Source organism: Zootoca vivipara, chromosome 9, assembly GCF_963506605.1.
Source record: "Zootoca vivipara chromosome 9, rZooViv1.1, whole genome shotgun sequence".
NCBI lineage: Eukaryota > Metazoa > Chordata > Lepidosauria > Squamata > Lacertidae > Zootoca > Zootoca vivipara.
The window spans coordinates 13,407,050-13,422,431 of NC_083284.1; the positions used below are offsets into that span (position 1 = coordinate 13,407,050).

General features: G+C 42.5%; 1 protein-coding gene across 1 annotated transcript; it reads right to left on the bottom strand.

Annotated features, from left to right (window-relative positions):
- Positions 1 to 2,765: 2,765 nt before the first annotated feature.
- On the bottom strand, positions 2,766 to 15,378 carry COQ2 (coenzyme Q2, polyprenyltransferase). Its single transcript, XM_035113510.2, has 7 exons — positions 15,014 to 15,378; positions 12,161 to 12,327; positions 11,413 to 11,534; positions 10,979 to 11,064; positions 6,314 to 6,447; positions 4,784 to 4,972; positions 2,766 to 3,325 (listed from the first exon to the last, which is right to left on the bottom strand). The coding sequence occupies exons 1-7, from the start codon at positions 15,237 to 15,239 to the stop codon at positions 3,128 to 3,130; spliced, it is 1,122 nt and encodes a 373-aa protein (XP_034969401.1). The 5' UTR covers positions 15,240 to 15,378; the 3' UTR covers positions 2,766 to 3,127.
- Between the last annotated feature and the right edge of the window lie 4 nt (positions 15,379 to 15,382).

The following is a 15,382-nucleotide window of genomic DNA, read 5'->3' on the forward strand; positions in this document are numbered from 1 at the left end:
GATGGCCCACATCTATATTGGCCCATTCTGATCTCTTTTTCCCCAACGGTGACACAGACCATTCATAATGCAAGGATGGTGGGCAGGGCAGTGTGAACTGTGAGCAGGACAGTGGGGGGTAGGGTAAGTGAAGACAAGCTACAACAATTGCAGTGGTACCTTGGTTTAAGAACAGCTTAGTTTATGAACAACTTGGATTAAGAACGCTGCAAACCCGGAAGTAGGTGCTTCGGTTTGTGAACTTTGCCTTGGAAGCAGAACATGTTCCGCTTCCTGTTGAGTATGTCCTATTTGTAAATTGAGTCCCCCTCTGCTATGGGAAAGCACACCTTGGTTTAAGAACGCTTTGGTTTAAGAACAGACTTTGGGAACGGATTAAGTTTGTAAACCAAGGTACCACTGTAACCATAACGTTGTTCACTGCTCCTGCTCAGGCTGCGCAGAAAAAGCATTTTGGTTCCTGACATCCATTCTGATTGTGCAGATAAAATATAACAGATGGAAATAGTGGTATTAGTGTGTGAAAACAGTCAAGATCCAAGGATCCTCAGGCATGCACCTCCAGAGAGTGAAGATGTCAGGTACCATCCTGGCACTCAAGCTTCTGAGAGCCAGTGTGGTGTAGTGGTTAAGAGCGGTAGACTCGTAATCTGGGGAACCGGGTTCGCATCTCCGCTCCTCCACATGCAGCTGCTGGGTGACCTTGGGCTAGTCACACTTCTCTGAAGGCTCTCAGCCCCACCCACCACACAGGGTGTCTGTTGTGGGGGAGGAGGGGAAAGGAGATTGTTAGCCGCTTTGAGACTCCTTCGGGTAGTGATAAAGCGGGATATCAAATCCAAACTCCTCTTCTTCTTCTTCTTCTTCTTCTTCTTCTTCTTCTTCTTCTTCTTCTTCTTCTTCTTCTTCTTCTTCTTCTTCTTCTTCTTCTTCTTCTTCACTTGGTTGCAAGTGGTCGAACACTGGCTATTTCTTGTGATGCTTAGAAACATTCCTTGTATTGTTTAAAGACTCCTTTCAGCTGCAGAGAAAACAAGACCCATTTCAAAATATTTATGAAAACATCTTAGATTTGTGCGTTTGTGGGGGGGGGGTAGGGTTAAGGTTCCCTTCTGGCAACAGGAAAAAAAGAACCTTTGGTTCCAGCTCATTCTTCCTATGACGTGTGCTTTGTTTAAAAGCTGTTGTCCTGACACTGTATTCACTATTGCTTGGGTGTGGGGTGAATGACGTTAGCTCAATGGGTAAAGCATTGGGAAAGGCAGTGAAACTGGATTCTTTGACTGTATCGCCCACTTACAAACACATGCCTGATGAGGTCCCATGTCGGGCTGGGCCAGCAAACCTTGGATCACTTGGAAAAAATGCAAATGGGCAGAACCCCCAGGCATAAATGAAGCTGACAAGGGAGTATTTTAGAGCTGTAACAATTTGGTTGACACAAGAGATGAAATATCACAAGAGTATTGCATGGTTTTTGAGAGAGCTCTCCTAGCCGCATCACACCAGGAAGACGTTCAAAGCTCGGCAAAGCGAATGCCGCAGAAGTGAGCTTGCTGTTGCTCTTTGAAAGGTGTACCTGCCACACCTTAGCAATAAATGATTTCTAAGAACAGTTGTGCAATGCTTTCTTGTTCCACAGCATAGCTTCCTTGGTGGAGGGATGGATAATGCAGCTGGTAGTCTAATTTATTATTATTTTTAAAGCCCCTGCTCACCAAGGAAAGGGCACTTAGGAATGAAATACCCTGTGAACCCACTCTCCTGAGATCTTTCACTGTCTTGACACGTTGGCACTAGAACCTTACTGGAAATAAATTAGCTTATGGGCTTAAGAACAAAGGTACTAAGTCACTTGTCGACTGCATAATCATCCTCATCTCCTTGATGTGATGCCAAATTAAGGGCGTCTGGTTCAAAGCAGCTCAAGTTGTTTTCTGGATGCCCTGCAGGAAACTACTAGAAAAGTGGAATTGCTAGAGGTAGACAAAGTAATGAGCTAATTGGCAAATTAAGTTTGTCACAATTTTGAATTGCGGGTTTTCAATCTAGCCACTTAAATTTGAGCCTTCACCTCTGAAAGCTTGTTTAGAGTGAGTGATATTGTTAAGCACCTAGAACATGGGTCAGCAACCTTTTTCAGCCGTGGGCCGGTCCACCGTCCCTCAGACCATGTGGTAGGCCGGACTATATATTTTTTTGGGGGGGGGGAGGGGGGATGAACAAATTCCTATGCCCAACAAATAACCCAGAGATGCATTTTAAAGAAAAGCACACATTCTACTCATGTAAAAACACACTGATTCCCGGAGCGTCTGCGGGCCGGATTGAGAAGGCAATTGGACCGCACCAGGCCCACGGGCCTTAGGTTGCCTACCCCTGACCTAGAACAACGACACTTTTAGGGCTTCCCTTGGCCATGTAGTGGCTGCTGTCAGAACCATCCTGCTTTAGGGGCTCACATCAGTTTGCACAGCTGGCTGACAGGCACGTCTGCTTGTCACCCGGATGTTGTCAAGGACATCCTATTTAATGAGACAAGTTTTGAACAGCCATTCTTATCAACTGCTGAAGGCTGCTGCTTTCCCCTTGCCCCTCTGGAATGGCTGGCCTCTGTCAGAATGAAGATGATAGATCAGTGTGCAGTCTATCTGCAACCAGAGGACCAGCCTTTTCAAGAGAAAGAGCAGCAACCAGCCAGGTATATAAAAGTGTAGTATGCTCAAAACATTTTAAATGAGAACACCACAGAACTGAACATCACCTTGACAAAAGTCCCTTTATAGTTTGGTTTTGGATATCTCAAAATAGAACTATTTTACACAAATTAAGAATTTCATGAATCACACTATTTCATGAGTCACAGTTCTTATTTACAGTAGGCCTATATCCATAAGAGTTCTCACACCCATTACAATTTTACAATGTTGAAGTTCAGTTGTAAACTTCTGCGAGTGTTTCCTCCTAAAGTTTCGACAGGAAGCAATCAACTATAGCTGGTTTATTGCCACAGCTATATACAGGCAGTGAAAAGTTTACACATAATAAAGATACATATATATTTTTAAACTGTCTTGTCAATAAAGTATTTTAAATAAAGCATTAGCTGAAATCATGTAGATTTTTTTTAGTTCTGTTCATTTTCTTTCTGCAAAACAACTTTATTTTCTTCTGTACTATCTAACTTTTGCATAGTTGCTTCTGTATTTTTCCTTTTCCGTAAGTTTCCAAGAACAATCCCTATGAAAAGTATGAGTCCTACTGTGCGGTTAGAAGAGAACTTTTTCCAGCAATCTTCAGGCTTGTGAATATCCAAAGTGTATATCTGGAGAAGGAAAGGGGATATCAATATTAGTGTACTGTAATTCACACTTATAATTCAATACCCTTTACTCAGTTCCCTCTTCTTATATTTTTTTTGCTTCCAAGTTTTTTCCTAGACTGTCATAAATTCACCTGCTTTGTACAAATGCTATACATGACTTTCTCCTCCCCAAGTTTTGCTGTGCTTTACCAACTTCTCTCTTCTAGCCATCCCATGTTTTATTGTGTTTTTATATTTTGCTGGAAGCTGCCCAGGGTGGCTGGGGCAAACCAGTCAGATGGGCAGCATATAAATAATACCATATTGGCCCGAATATAAGCCGCACTCGAATATAAACTGCTCTTTTAAAAATTGGAGGGGGGGGGAGGAAAAAAGACAATACCTGAATATAAGCTGCTCCCTTAAAATTGGAAGGGTTTTTTTTTTAAAGCACCCACCCAATGAAGCACAATCACACAATGAGGAACACACACACAAGGCTGCCCAGGCAGGGTTGGGGGCGGGAATCAAAAGGGGGTCAACAAGCACCTGTCCCAAACAAGCACTCTCTCACCACTGAAGCCCATGCAGTCATCCGCTGCCAAATACAGTAACCGCTTTGCCGGCGGCCTCTCCACCTTCCCTCCGATGGCTCGGGGGAGGCTTGGGCGTGGCGGACGGGTGGTGCGCCATTGCCCTGTGCTGCTTCCTAGGGACTGAGCCATGCCACTTTCCCTCACTTCCCCCTTCTTTCTGGCGGTTCGGGGGAGGTTTGGGAGCCAAGGCTGGGACGGGCGCTGTTGCCCCGCACCCCCGACGGCCCTCGTGGGCAGCTGTTTCAGCAGCTATATTGTAAGGTCACGAATATAAGCCGCACTTTAACTTTTCACCGTCAGAATTTGGAAAAAAAGTGTGGCTTATATTTGGGCCAATATGGTATTATCGTCATCATAAAAATTTCATTGTACAGGTGAAACTCGGAAAATTAGAATATCGTCAAAAAGTGCATTTATTTCAGTAATGGAACTTATTGTTTTTTATTTTAATTTTAATTTTTGCAAATGCTTTCTTTTGGAAATTCCACAGTAATAAAACAAATAGTTACAATAATGCAAAAATAAAGAAAAATAAACATCGCTATTACGTTTCATTAATTACATTCCATTTATAACTGACCCGCCTAATGACAAATAATTACAATTACAACAAATAAAGGCTTGACATATCTTGCTTTGCATGCCATGCATCTATCTCATATATTGGTTTCACCTTTTAAGTTGAATTACTGAAATAAATGCACTTTTCGACGATATTCTAATTTACCGAGTTTCACCTATATAACTAGAAAGGCAAGAAATAGCTTTAGTGGATACGAGAGAGAGCAGGTGCTTCAGCAGGTTAGGAACTGACGCCAAACTGATAAAGCACCCATCTATTTCAAGCTACCACATGAAGAGCAATACAAGTATGGGATCTAACCTGCTGAGCCAAGTGGATGCCTGCTACAGTCACAGCGACATAGTATGGAAAAGTCTGATCACAATGCATTCCTGCTGCAGTAAGTCCCAAAAGCATGATGGTGCTGAAAGCACTGAGCCATGGCTTTGTGTTTTCATTGAACCGGAGTGCTGTAGATTTCACACCTATGGCGAGATCATCTCTTTTATCCTACAAGGGAAGGAGTTGTTAATGAAAAGACCAGTCACGTGGCATTTCATAGACTGTGATAGGGATGGGTGGTGATTTTACGTGGAAGTGGTCTTTGTAAGAAGAGCCTGTCAGCACGTTGATCCTGGTTAGAGGCCTAACCCAGCAATAAGAAGGCCAAAGAGCTGGAGAGAAGACACCAACCAAACCACAACCCCTTGGCACAAATGGGAAGATGCTTATCAGGTACTGAATCAGGTTGAAGGTTTTGAGGTCGATATTAAGAACTTTGGTCCAAGGTACTGTACTTAACAGACTGCCTCCCCTCGTACAGACCAAGTTTCATGGCTGTCACTTGGGGTGATTGCACAGAAATGGACTTTATCAGTGGTCGCATCCATCCATCCTTTGGAATATCTTTCCCTGGATGGGTTCATGTGGTAGAGAAAGTAGTCAGCTCTGAATGCCTCTTAAAGGTATATATGACTACGCAAAGTTTCCTGGAGTCTTATTCCTAATTCCCGGAAAAAAAATCTTTGTGTGCACTGCTCAGTTTTATCTATGGCACAAAGTTTTACTTTGTTTTCATTTAGCTTTTAAACAGTTTTATTTAATTCTTGCTACATTTTTATAAGAATTTCTATTGATTTCCCTTGATTTGATGGAGAGAGATATATGTTAACCCACACATTTTGGTCCAAATGAGAGTAACATATTTCCTGAAAGACGGAGTGCAGAGGAAAAGGATATACGAGAAAGCTAGAACATGAGCCACTACAAAGTAGTTAAGAGCATGAGCTACAAATTAAGGTGTTCCTCATTCAAAGCTCAGAACTACTTGCTGAGCAGCCTTATGCAAGTAGCCCTCTCTCAACCTTAGCCTCTCATATGTAATAGGGAAATAATAATAATACAAGACTAACTTCTTTTATCAAGGTTGCTGAAGATAAATGCACCTGAAGCCTTGGTGTTATTGTTTTGGGATATTCTTATCATTTTTGGATATTCTGATTAATCATTCCCAAACTGTGGAATCAGCAGCTGCCTAGCCATTATGAAAACCAAAAACAAGCATGGAAATTCATAAGCAAATATTCCAAACATCCATGAACACTGAAACCATTCATTTTTTTCATTTTATCAAACAGGGTTGATATGGATAGGTCACAATAACCGCCATAAAAACATCAACAATGAGAACAAAGAAACTATAAACAAATAAGGAGTCGTTCAAACAAGCACACACAGTTTAAAACCTGCTTTGATATCCATCACCCCATAACAGTGCAATCCATCAAAACCACTCAGCACCAGTCCCTAATTTCCAAATCCTCCTTATTAAGAAAAAGGAAGGCTATATACCTGATGAGCATAAATAGTGTCGTACATTAATGTCCAGAAAACTCCTGAGAAATACAGGGGCAAGCAAACTGACCAGTCACAAGAGCCTTGGACAGCTGACCACCCAAGTAAGGCTCCCCAGTTGAAAGTCAGGCCTGAAAGAGACATGACAAAAATTAAAACAAAGAGTCTCCAAATGCAGCAATAGTCTCTATTTTTCAGAAATATCTCGCATGTTCATTTGCAATGAGATTCAACATTCTTGTGAGGCCCCCTGATAGGACTTCGTTTTCCGAATGATTCAATACTCAGCCAAACAATTTTATTTTACTTACAAAAGTATTTCTACATTGTCAATTCATACACTATAACATGGTGATGTGCGGTGATGTATACAATAAAATATAAAATACAATAAAAGCAGTACAAAATCACCATGAAAATGACTGGCTGATCAAAAAGAAATCAATCCCAGAAAAGTAGCCGTGTTAGTCCAGAGCAAGAAAAAAGTAACAAGTTCTGTAGGCGACTTAAGAGAAACTGGCTGACTGCAGCCGGAGAATGAGCTTTGTTGGAAACGATTATGGCTTTTGCCAAAATAAGCCAGCTAGCCCCAGCCTTTTCTGTCATCTGACTTTTCAACCTAAATAGAGTCAATTGACCACAAAGTGTGTGCACAAATACTAATGGAAGGGAGAAAACCATGCACCGTCCCCCTGACTGTGTAACATGTGCATTGCCCCATCAACACTGAGAGAATGGGTGGGAACACGAACCTGCCAGAAAGGTGGCACATTCTTGTGGGTTCTTCAGCCCACCCAGGCTAGTGCCATAGGCTCTGATCCCCTCCTTACAAAGAGTAGACAAAGAGATAAAACAGATTTCAAGAGAAACAGATTGGTTTTGTTTATCTTTACTCTGTTTTGTTGTGGAGGAGTAAGACTGCAGGGTTTTCCATGTTTCCAGCACATGATTATATTTTCATACAGAATACACTGACTTGGCAGGAAGAAAGGGACTCCAATTCATAAACAGATTAAACAACTGAGACCCTGAAAGAATAATACTATTTCTTTTATTGTATTCTACGGAAGTGAGTCAGGGCTCTACAATGACAAAGGCAGTTCCCAAGGAAAAAAGAATCGCTTAAAGTCTACCCGTCCCATTGGTCTACACTGTTTTCATTCATGGCAGAAAGCTAATCTCATTCCATCTGTTCTATTCACTATTAGTAGCCACACAAAAAGGAGGGCAGGATGGTTATGCAGCATTGGAAATTTTGGCAATGACACTTGGCTCATTATACAAGCCGTAACGATGGAAACACTTGCCAAACACTCCCTCTTCCAGAGAGAGACAGGAGGCCTGCCTTCACTTACATCTGATCAACCTGCTGGTATAATGTTTATTAAAAGACATATGCAGGCAATATAAACGAAATGGGTGTGTGTGTGTGTGTGGACTGTGATGGAACAGTGAATAGATTAGAAAAATGAAATCCTATACGTGTCTACTGAGAAGTAAGTATGACAGGCTTCAATGGGCTTTACTCCCAGAAAAGTGTATACAGTAAAGTACTGCAGCCTTAAGTTCAGCCTCTTACCCAAAAACATTAGCTGGGCAAGAAGACTCGGCCTCAAAGTATATATTGAATTAATTGAATGCTGCAGAACCTGAGAATACCTCGTAACAAAAGGCAGGCGCCACAGTATTTCTTCCAGTTGTTATTTATCTGTCATTAAGATTTATAGACTGCCACTCAAGCACATTATCAGGGTTGTTTAGAATAAAATATTATAAACTACATAAGCATAGAGGGACGCGGGTGGCGCTGTGGGTTAAACCACAGAGCCTAGGGCTTGCCGATCAGAAGGTCGGCAGTTCGAATCCCCGCGACGGGGTGAGCTCCCATTGCTCGGTCCCAGCTCCTGCTAACCTAGCAGTTCGAAAGCACGTCAAAGTGCAAGTAGATAAATAGGTACCGCTACAGCGGGAAGGTAAACGGCGTTTCCGTGCGCTGCTCTGGTTCGCCAGAAGTGGCTTTGTCATGCTGGCCACATGACCTGGAAGCTGTATGCCGGCTCCCTCGGCCAATAACACGAGATGAGCGCTGCAACCCCAGAGTCGGTCACGACTGGACCTAATGGTCAGGGGTCCCTTTAACTTTACATAAACATAAGGTAAAACACATCAACTCTAGGGCTACAGGCCTATCCTCACTTACCTGGGAGAAAGTCCCATTGAATTAAATTGGTGCTGCTAGTCATACACAGAATAGACCTATTGATATCAATAGACTTAAGTCAGGCAACTTAAGACTTCAGGGGTTTCACTGCAAGTATGACTTGGTTAGATGCAACTCTATAAAACCAGCATTAAAATGCCAGCATAAAACAGATAAAAATAAAATAAAATGCTTCAGAAAAGAAAAAAGATATTTGCCTGGTTCCAGGAAAAACCTGCCTGGGCAGCAGGAAGGCTTTTTGGGGTAGACCATTCTAAGGGCAGGGTATCAACATTGCAAAAGCTCCTCCTTGGTAGCCACCTGATAAATCAGACAGCAGGAAAACCCCAGAGAAAGGATTCTGAGGGGGATCTCAAATGCCAAGATTCAAATAACTCCTCTTGTAGTTCTGGGAGCCAACACATCCTTCAAACTTCTGTTTCTTAAACAGTATTTCTCCAACCCGCAATACTGTGTGGCAAACTGCCTTTGAACGACCAGAATTTCAAAACAGGTTTCCAATGTAGCATAGTGACCCGCTGTTCAAATTAAAAAGAATTCAGAAGTCCAACTGGATGTGCCTTACAAGTTTGGCATGCCTCACTAGTTCCTTTGTTTCCAGCCCTTTAAATCAAATGCCAGTAAAGAAATTAAGAAGGGAAATAATTAAAATGATATTAGTTACAGGTAGGTAGCCGTGTTGGTCTGACGCAGTCAAAACAAAATTAAAAAATCAAACTTAGTTGGTCTCTAAGGTGCTACTGGAATGATATTTTAATTTTGTTTTAAAATGATATTGATTCACATTGCAGCTTCCCATCTTTCCAGTGTTCATTTGAAACATCTGAACTCATTAGCTATTACTATCAAATTACCATATTGTTTTCACATGCTAGGTCAGATGGAGACTAATAACACGATACTCAGAAGTGAGTCCTTTTTAATTAAATAGGGCTTACTCATAGATAAGTGGAGCTAATACTTCAGCCTTAGTCCTGCTTATGGTAGACCCACTGGAAGCAATGGTACAAGTCAGACTAAATCAACTCCAATTACTTTCAATAGGTCTATTCTATTCAAAGCATGACTGATTTCCACCCATTCATTTGAACTTTGCCAGCCAAACTAAACATGCAAATATTGGCTTCCCTCCTTACAGAAGACTCTCTCCAAAACCCAGACTTTTAAGATCTTACTTTGAGGCCCTTTCTGGAATGCTCCTATCAGGTGAACTGCGGTGGGAGGGAGCCATTTTTGTAGTGGCTCCTCAGCTGTGGAATACTGCCCCCAGAGCAGCTCACTTGGCACCTACTTTGATATCATTTTAGTGCAGAGACTTTTAATCTGTTTCAGCATTATATTTTTATCCCCACCAGGTTATGTTATACTGCTTTTATTGTAATAGCTGTTCTATTTGATATATGTATTTTAATCATTTTGACATTCTGATTTTTTAAGCCACACTGACAATGTTGTTAAAGGGCAGAATATCAATACTTACCGTATTCTTCTCTCCATAAGACACACTTTTTCCCTCCCAAAAAGGAAGGGGGGAAAAGTCCGTGCGTCCTATGGAGCGAAGGCCAGAGCCAGAGCCTGCCTTCCTTGTCTCTCTTTCTCTCTCACCCCTTTCTTCCCTCCCTCCCTCTTCCAACTTGAATAAAATATTGGGGGGGGCAGGTAAGCCCCACCTCACATACCGTATCAGCCTTTCTCAACTTGTGGGTCCCCAGATGCTGTTGAACTACAACTCTCATTGCCCCTAGCTAGCAAGGCCAGAGCTCAGGGGTGATGGGAGTCGAGGGATGATGGGAATTGTAGTCCAACAACATCTGAGAACCCACAGGTTGAGAACCGCTGCAACTGATCTGAAGACAAAGTGAATGCACACTATATAAATGACAATGCCCATCAACGTGGGGGTGTGTGTGAACAACTTCCTCAAATGTTTAATGGGGGGCGAAGGCACCTAGGCCTCTAGGAGTTGGCTGTAAAGCCTAGGACAATTCAAGAAAGCAAAGTATTTTTTTCTTGTTTTTCTCCTCTAAAAACTAGATGCGTCCTATGGTCAGATGCGTCTTATGGAACGAAAAAGGTACATTGTTATGAACGAAACTGTGTATTCACAATGGTTATAAATCAATAAGAGCTAATAAACAAACAAAAAAAGCTTGTTATTTGGCTAACGTTAAGTATTGCCCACTGGCAAAGTTTGTTTAAATCAGGTAATTCAGACTTTGAACACTTCAGAACTGCAAAGAGAGCAGGAAAAAGTTATACAAGAGGCTGGTGCTCATTAACTCTCATGTTGTGATGAAGGAAAGTGAAGAATGCTTGCTCAGAATAAATCTAGCCAATTCTTGCAAAGAATACGATACACTGAACAGTCTGACCACAATCCAGTGTAGAGTTAAGCCAGTACAAACAACCCATCTGTAAGAAAAAGCAACTTGTGAGCTCACCCAAGAACAGCTGTGGCCAGTATGTTATTCTCTTCATAAGTGGATAAGTCACCACAAGAGATAAAGAAGCAGCTCCCAGAGCAATACTGCAAAGGAAGTGGAAAGAGCATTAAGAAGTTGTATTTATATTCTACCCCAAACTACTTCTATCATTGCAACAATTCACATTTGAAATACACTGAAGTCGGGATTAATTAAGGCCATAGCAATTCCCCTTCTCAATTAATGGTTCTGAACAGAACATTTTCATTACTCACTTCTAGCCTCGTAACAACAGACCTCATGAACCACACCTATCCATAAAAAAACCTATCAATTATTATGTAACGTTTCCCATGTTTATGCCTCCATAGGAACGGCTCCAGAAAGCACATCCATGAAAGCAAGCTTTGTAAGAAATGGCCTAAGCAATCAACAGCTCCTGTCTAACTTACCTGTAATAATTTAAACATAATAGGATGCATAAAGCCAAGCTCAGCTGTCCTCCCAGAAAAACAAGGGACTGAAAATTTGAAATCTCTCCGGCTGCCAGTGGGCGGCTTGCTGTTCTTGTAACCTACGCACAGAAGATTATTTCAATGATTGAATTACAGTATATAATCATGTATACATACTGTTCCCAAGCCAGAAAATTTAGGTTTTAGTCATGCACCATATTTAGTAGTCATGGCCTTTGGTGCGTGGCACCCTCCTATTCACCAGAGGGCGTGTATATGCCATGAAGGCCAGTGGGACTAAGTACAAGTGAACACAATGCAGTTCTAGGTGAAGAAGCATCATAGAGCCACCATGGTGTGCTGTGCATGTTCACACTGAACCTCAATCTACCTGGCGCAGCCTACCAAGCTGGCTAACACATTGCTGGTGATATGCATTGACAACAGAGCAGAGGCTGAGAGGGATCCTGGAGGTGAAGGCAATTTGTAGGCTTCCCATCAGATGGGAGACATTAAGGGACAGTGGTTTCCAGTCACAGCAACTCAGACCAGCCCCTTAATTTGAGACGCACATTGCTAACTTATTTCAGTACAAAGAGAAGTGCAGCTTAGGTATTTAAAGCCTAGGAAGCCCGCATACAGTCTTCAATGAGCATATCTTGTGGGTGGGACTTGCTTTACAAAAAGGCAATTTACTTACTTAGCAAACATTATGAGCCTGCCTGCTCTTTTCATTCCTCTCTACCTTTTTGTCATAGTCTTGATCCCACATGTCATTGATTGTGCAACCTGCTCCACGCATCAGGACTGCACCAGCGCCAAAAAGTAACAGCATGTCCCAGGCCGGCAGACAGCCTGGTTCTGCTGCAAGGGCTATGCTCCAAGTGCAGGGTAGGTACAGCAGCCACGTCCCTAAAAATATAAATCAGGGAAGGAATTAGTGATGGATAAATACATGTTCCTTTTTATTGGTACTGACCCATCTGCGTGAACATAAAGCTTCTGAAAGCAATATCTAGGACAAATACGTAAAAGAATAAATGGACCACATAAATTGCAATACTGAAAAACCAGTGAGACAATTTTAATCTCCCATGACACCCTGTAACTGACCTTAAGGTGGCCAAATGGGAACAGAGGAATTTCAAGGGGAGATTGCTCCACAAAACCGATGAATTGTAATACATCAAGAGGTTCACTTCTAGAATAAACACTACATGTGTTAATTGACTTACTGTGCCAGGGTGCCTATTTAGCAGCATGTTTGTTGTGTACACCCACAGCTAAAAATTTAACTAACACATTGGTACTTTTCTAAATTTCATTTTCCTGGCCTCATTGTTTACAAGCCCAACTATGTATGTACCTGCAACTTAGAACACTTTATGCATCTGATGAATTCGGCTATGGTACATGAAAGCTTATGATAAAAATAAATGTGGATGATGGGAGTTGTAGTCCCAAAACATCTGGAGGGCCAAGTTTGCTTATGCCTGGTTTTACTGCAAAAGGCTAGCACAGCTTCACTGCTGGAAATTGTTACCAAGTTGCAATCAATGCCTGGCAACCCCTGTAGATCATATTACTTAGAAGTGTTCCATGCAACTCAATTGACTCAGTTCAGAGCACAAGGAACACCTTAAATACACATCTCTTATCATGACACAGCACCCACATTCGTCTGGAGCAGCTTCTTCCCATAGCTGCCAAGTTTTCCCTTTTCTCACGAGGAAGCCTATTCAGCATAAGGGAAAATCCCTTAAAATAAGGGATAACTTGGCAGCTATGGCTTCTGCCATGCATTGTTTTTGTGGGCATGTGCAGAATTGCCACTTTCGTTGAAGTGAACGTGGACGCTTTTGAAGGCAGGATAGCTCTGCATTTGCATTGAAGGAGATTTCAACAACTTATGGAATTTCAGATTACTTTTACATTTTGTCTCTTTGTTCTGAAGGTTACATTCCCACATTTTTTATAATGTAATTTAGAGGTTTCACACTAAATCCAGACTCCTGAGCATTGTCATCTAGCTAGGGATGAACAAATGTATTTGCCATCAATGGCCCTTTAGTACTGTTGTTGTTGTTGTTTATTTATAATTAAATTCCTATGTAATTGTGGAAGCCTCATTCCTGACCACACATGATCACTGTGGAAATGCAAGAGGAAGTAAGGGGCAAGGGCTGAGAGCAGATCTCTTGCACCTTTCTTCTTGGTTTCCTGTGTTACAAATCGACAACAGTTTAATTTTCCCACAAAAAAAGGAGTTACAGTATATCTAAGGTTGTCAGCTAAATAGGAAAAAACCCAGACTGCTCTTGCAAGCTTTAACAGTGTCTTGATGTGTGGTACAAATAAAACTTTAAAATCTCTCAATATGCAGATAAACATTATCTGCTGCTAACATCCATACATCAAACTACTGTCAAAGGCACAGGCACAGCTTTTTCAAGCAGACAATCTTAGATATACCTTCAAATCAGCTTTTTGTAAGGGGCATGTAAACATGTAACTAAAGACATGTAAAAACATGTAACAAACAGGGACATTTTAAACAAAAGATGGACAATCAAGCAGAGTAGAAATTATATTTGCCAAAAAAGACACACACATTTAAATTCTTACACTTCTTTCAGGGCTGTAATTAAAGCAATGAGGGGAGAACCAAAAGGTTCAATCCAAAAACTGCTGCGCTAGTCACAGTTCACTTAAATGCAATGTTAAGAGAGGAGTGAGTTTGTATCTGCTCTCTCCCTGTCCCATTTACCACTTCATTTGGTAGTGTAAAAGAACATGTGAACTTTGTAGGTATACAAACATACAGGGCAGTCAGCAGGCACAATCCGACTCCCTCTTGTATGTTCAGATTAACATATAAATGGGACTATCAACAGAGAGGTACAAAGCTGCCTTTTACGAAGTACAGTACTGTAAGACCATTGGTGCATTGAGCAGTAGCTCCCCAGTGTTTCAGACACAAGCCTTTCACAGCTTTATTTGAAGACACCAAGGACTGAACCTGGAACCTTAGGCATGCACAACGTGGTGCTCTACCCCTGAGCTACTTTGCCCATTGCTGGTTCCGAACCTTCCCTAACGCGAATCACGTGACCACTCCGCTTACAAGAGAGGCAAGCGATCAAGATTCATTCACAAAGAAAAGAGGAGTAGTAGAGCTCAACCTTGCAGCATAATTTGCAATATAATAGTTGTGATAATTCTCCCAAAGCCGTTTACTCAGAGAGGAAGTCAGAAAGGGGACTGCGGCAAGAAGAACCTCCTTTGCAAAGTGACAGGATCCACGCCCCTTGCAAAGATTCACAGCCCAGCGCAATCCTGCGCGTTTGCTCAGAAGGAAGCCCCTCTAAGTGCAACCAAATTTACTCTCATGTAAACGTGCCTTCATACGGATAGCAACAGCCACCCGTCCTAGACACGTTTGCACTTGACAGCAAGTGAAGCCAGGCAAGTTCAACAGGGTCAGGACAGGCCAATCGAAAACGCCCCGCGATTTCCCGCTCCCTCCGCCCTCTTCAAAACAAAAACAAACGAGGGGAGGAGACTAAGAGGCTGCCCCATGATTGACAAGCAGACTCACCAATAGGCTTGTCCAGCCTCATGAGGCGCAGGTAGGGCTGAGCCGGCCCGGGCGCCGCCCGCACCAAACCCGCCGCCGATAAAGTCCCGAGGGGCCGCGTCTTCTGCCCGAGCGGCCTGGGAGGCTCATGGCTCGAAGTACAGCTAGCTAAGACGCGAAACGGGGCGACGGGCCACCTGAGGCAAAGCGGCCCGGCTAGGCGAGAGAGTAACCGCCCGGCGCACATAGCGACTCCGCACCCGCCTGACGTCACGGTGACGTACCATTTCCATAGAGATAAAATAAAGGAGCGGCGCGGTTTCTCCGCTCGATGCGAAGCATACCACGGAGGCGCCGGTGGATAGAGCGCCAGCACGTTCGGCGGCTTTA

Coding starts and splice junctions, on each gene's coding strand:
- COQ2 (XM_035113510.2), bottom strand. CDS start 15,239: ATGTGCGCCGGGCGGTTACTCTCTCGCCTAGCCGGGCCGCTTTGCCTC. Junction 11,535..12,160: donor ATCAAGACTATGACAAAAAG/GTAGAGAGGAAT, acceptor TTCTGTGCGTAG/GTTACAAGAACAGCAAGCCG. Junction 3,326..4,783: donor GCATCCACTTGGCTCAGCAG/GTTAGATCCCAT, acceptor TTCCTTCTCCAG/ATATACACTTTGGATATTCA.